Raw genomic sequence first — 4,706 nt, 5'->3', positions numbered from 1 at the left:
ACCCACATGGTGACTCACAACCATCTATAATGAGATCTGGTGCCCTCTTCTGGTAGGTGGGCATTCATGGAGGCAGAACACTGTATGAGTAATAAATAAATAAATAAATAAATAAATAAATAAATAAATAAATAAATGCCAGGCGGCGCACGCCTTTAATCCTAGCACTCGGGAGGCAGAGCCAGGTGGATCTCAGTGAGTTCAAGGCCAGCCTGGTCTACAGAGCGAGATCCAGGACAGGCACCAAAACTACACAGAGAAACCCTGTCTCAAAAAATAAAACAAAAGCAAACAAACAAAAAACCAGACATGGCAGTACAAGCCTAAAACCCTGTCACTTGGGAGGTGGGAACAAGAGGATCAGGAGTCAAAGGTCATCCTTGGCTAGACAGCAAGTTTGAGAAAAGCCTAGCTAAGATACAAGACCCTGTCTCAAAACACACACACACACACACACACACACACACACACACACACACACACACAATTTAACACAATGTAAATACCACATAAATGGCTGCTGGATTATCTTGTTTAGAGGTAAATGACAAGAAAAATTGTAAGAGGCAATTTGTAGAGGGAATCTTAGAAGGTCTTATTAATAAAAATCAAACCTGAGGCCAGTTATTGGGGTGAACTGGAAAATCAGAGAAGCAGAACAAGCCACAGCTACCTCACCTCGCCGGATCCTCAGCTGATCCTGTTTCCTCAGACTGGAGGCCTCTGTGTCCTCATATCCGAATGGCTCTCAGATGAACTGTGCTGCTCAAAACCTAAAAGCTTAACCAGCCAAATGCTTCTAGTTTCTGGTCCTCACGCCTTATATACCTTTCTGCTTTCTACCACCACTCCCTAGGATTAAAGGCATCTGTCACCATGCCTGGCCATTTCCAATGTGGCCTTGAACTCACAGAGATTCAGAGGGATTTCTACCTCTGGAGTGCCAGGATTAAAGGTGTGAGTGCCACCATTTTCTAGGCTTTGTATCTAGTAGCTGTTCTGTCTCTGACCCCAGGTAAGTTTATTAGGGTGCACAATATTTTGGGGAACACAATACCACCACAGCAATTCCTTTTTTAAAGGTTTATTTCATTTTTATTTGGGGACGGGGAGGGAGTACATTCCTGCATGTGAGTGCAGGTGCCCTTGGAGGCCAGAAAAGGAAGGATGTCAACTCCTCTGGAGCTAGAATTACAGGCCGTTGTAAGCCAACTGATGCCATGCTGGGAACCAAACTCTGGTCCTCTTTGAGAGTAGCAAGCCATCTCCCTGGCCCTAAGAACCAGTTGTGAAAAAACATTTTCTATACAAAGTTGTTTGAATGCAGACGTGGGACCAGTGTACATGGAAGGCCAACCAACTCTCTTTAAAAAGCAATTTTAAATAAAAGCAATGTTCTACAAACAGGGTTGATTTTTTTTTTGGGGGGGGCAGGGCCACTTAGGGAAGCAAAATTGTGAGCACTCTCAAACCAACAGAGGCAAAGGAAGCTAATAGTACATTCATTTGATAAACTCTCTGACGGCAGTAAAGTGGTGATTGTAAGGAGTTCATGACAGTGTAGGAAAAGGTGTCATCGCATTGTCAAGTAGGAAAGCATGAAGATAAAATTAGAAATGCCAGGTTATCACTAGTGGGTACCAAAGTAAAAATAATTCTGCACGCCATCACAGCCGAGAGATACGTCACGATGTCCAAAGCAACTGCTAACAATGCAACGTGGGTAATTTTTCCTGTCTCCTTTTCCGAAGAGTGCGGATTTTCTACATAATAAACTGGAGATAGGTGTAGCAAAAAAGAGAACAGCAATGTTTATTTTTTGATACTTTCAAAATGATCACAAATAAAAACGAACCAAATTTTTAGGTAATGCTGTGCATTTGCACTAACCTAGATACACATCCCCATGCAGTTGATTAAAAGTAATTTTGCCCCAAATTAAGCCAGCTCAAAAATTAAACTATAAACTAGAATGCATTTGCTTCTAAACTCAGTAGCCCTGAGAAGGAAAAAAAAATGTAAATTGATTGCTACACAGATGGCCAGGAAAATGTTGTATATAGTCACATAAATTACAGACAGGAAATGCATGTTATGAAAAACCCCATCATATTTTTTCCTCAAACTTGGACCACCTTCTTCTGAAACACAGGGTCTCCGCCAAAAGGAGCTCAAATCATTTGGGATCTGCCTGGAACTGGCTGACCAGGGGCAGGCTCCAACCACCTTGTTCAGTTGATTTAACTGTTCACTCTCGCCCGGGGCCAGGGCACCTCCAGACACGGTCAAGCAGACAAAAGGCATCCTTCTGGCTTTTGTCAGACCGTGTTTGCTCAGCCCGGCCCTTCCCAGGTGGCTGCAGAGCCCCCTTGTTCCTGTGTCCCTTCTCCTTTCATGGGGACTCGAGCTAGATCTTACAATAGACCTCAAAGAGAGCAGCAGCTGCGTGCATCCGGTAGAAAATGGAGAAGGGCATGGCCAGGTTGACCACAATAATCCAGGGTTCAAAGCCAAAGACGATTTCCTCCAAACCGTTGTCATACTCAGGGCGGCAGCCAAAGGCGGGGGGGATCCAAAGCTGAAAGAGAAGGGGCAGCCTTCCGTCACCATTTCACCAAATCCTGCCGAAGGATGCCAGCCAGCTTCCGCTACAGGTTCACTGGCAATACCCCCGAGGTACATGTGTCCCTAGCGGACAGGCTACCAGAAGTTAACTAGATCACATGGGGACTAACTTCATCGGTGGGGGCTAATCCAGGATAGAGTCATAGCTGAATGGACCACCACAGGGTGAGAAACAGAAGTAGGGAGGTCACTGGGGCTCGCTCGAACAGACATGTCTTGTCTCCAGACCTGCCTGCCCTCTCTTTACTCTGCTGCTGCTGGGAGGTAAGCCGCTCTCTCCTCTACACTTCCACCGTGATATTCTGTCACAGGCCTGAAAGCAACGGAACCAGCCAACCATGGAACCTGAAACCTCCAGAAGTGTGAGCCCAGATCTGTTTATTGCTAGCATTGTGCCACAGTGCACAAAGGCTGACTCTGTGGTTAGAAGCTTCCGAGATACCTGGGGTCCCCACGCAAATCCCAGGCACTATGGATGCTGGCCCAGACTCACACAGCAGTGAGTGACAAAGGCCAGGGGGACTCTACAGCACTCCTCACCTCCATGGAAACCAGCAAATCTACGAGCCTTTACTGAATGCTCTTCATCCCTCGTCTTGCCTTCAGACACAAACTCATCCGTTTCTCTCCATTCTAGCAGTCCTTACACACCCACTCGGCTTTCTGATCTGTAACTTAACTCTCTCTAGAGGGCGCTGATGAGAGTGAAAAAAAATCAAAGAAAGCCAACAAAACTTAAAATAATAAACTGCTGCTCTTGTCTCTCATGTCCCCACATCCTTCTCAGCCTCTTCTCCTCTTCCTCCCCACTGACCACGCTCTAGGTTGCCAGGGCCGCCTCTATAGCTCCGGGGCCCCTTTCTTACTTACTGCATATTATCTATCTCTCTGGCTCCCGGGCTAGGGCAGGCACCCTCCTAGCAAAGGACAAAGGGTGATTCCAGGCCAGCAGCTGCAAGGAACTCCTGTCTTCTATCCAGCAACCCACAAAGGGGCTGAATCCAAATCCCCAAAGAGAAGTCTTGCAGCCAACAGCCTACAGCCAGGCTAGGATCATGAACAGACACCTGGTGGCTCTGGGTTCAACATCTGAAGACGCTACATGATAAATAAATACCTGTGGTTTTAAGTTGCTATGTTTGGGGTTATTTCCTACACCGCAGCAAGTGACTAATACATACTGTCTTCTTTTTCATCTCCACGCAGAACTCTCTCTGGAGTATATCCTGCCCCACTTTTTTCCTCTGGCTTCTGGGGCTTCCCCCTTCCTTCTCAGACCTTTTCCCACTGACAGTCCCCTCTTCTAGCTCCTCATTTGTGCGGACTCTTCCTGAGTTCCCGTCCTTTCTCCCTGCATATGACCCCTAGGACTGTCACCTCAACCTTGGTCAGAAACACCAGCTGGAGGCCTATGGCTTCCACCCAAAGCCCCCATCTGAGCCACTCTGGGACTCCAGCACCTGTTTTCCACTGGTCACTTGAGTGCTCAGAGCACATCTCAACTCGCCCTGCCTTGCCCATTTCCCCCTTATCAACAGCATCTTCCTCCCAGATGCTTGCTCCAAGATCCCAGGGCCATGTGTTTTCCCTCCAAATCTTCCACATCCCTCCACCACCCTATCCACGTGAGATGCCCCCAGTCCTCTGTGAATCTCCACCTCCACCCACCCAGGCCATCCCTCTGCCAGGGCTATTGCAGTAGCCTCCCCACTCTATCCCAGCAGTCAATCTCCACTCATTTTCATCATAGCCCTTGGTCCTTGTTGGGGAAAGGTGAGGACAATATTGATTTGAATACTTGGGACTAGGGAGACGGTCAATGGGAAAGTGCTGGGCTGGACAAGCATGAGGACCACATAGAAAGCCTGGCTGGGAGGCATGTGTCTGTAACTCAGAGCTGAGGGGCTGCGGAGGAGACAGGGGGTTCCCTGGGACTCATTGGCCAGCTAGTCTAACCAATGAAAAGCACAGGATTCAGTGAGGGATGCTGGCTCACAAAAACAGGGTAGAGAATCGATTGAGGAAGACATCTCAACATCAACTCCTGGCCTCCACGTCCTTGCGCGCGCGCGCGCGCGCGC

General features: G+C 47.9%; 1 protein-coding gene across 1 annotated transcript in view; it reads right to left on the bottom strand.

The window, feature by feature from the left end:
• Positions 1–1,788: 1,788 nt before the first annotated feature.
• LOC128108862 (proton channel OTOP1) overlaps positions 1,789–4,706 on the bottom strand; it is a 29,277-nt gene continuing 26,359 nt past the window's right edge. Inside the window, exon 6 of the mRNA XM_052735886.1 lies at positions 1,789–2,578. Coding sequence (XP_052591846.1) covers positions 2,408–2,578 — 171 coding nt within the window. The 3' untranslated portion in view covers positions 1,789–2,407. The remainder of the gene's footprint in view (positions 2,579–4,706) is intronic.

This window comes from Peromyscus californicus, unplaced genomic scaffold (assembly GCF_007827085.1).
Source record: "Peromyscus californicus insignis strain IS unplaced genomic scaffold, ASM782708v3 Scaffold_13__1_contigs__length_99412109, whole genome shotgun sequence".
Classification (NCBI taxonomy): Eukaryota; Metazoa; Chordata; class Mammalia; order Rodentia; family Cricetidae; genus Peromyscus; species Peromyscus californicus.
The sequence above is the reverse complement of the archived record's forward strand: the minus strand, read 5'-3'. Positions and strand labels throughout refer to the sequence as shown.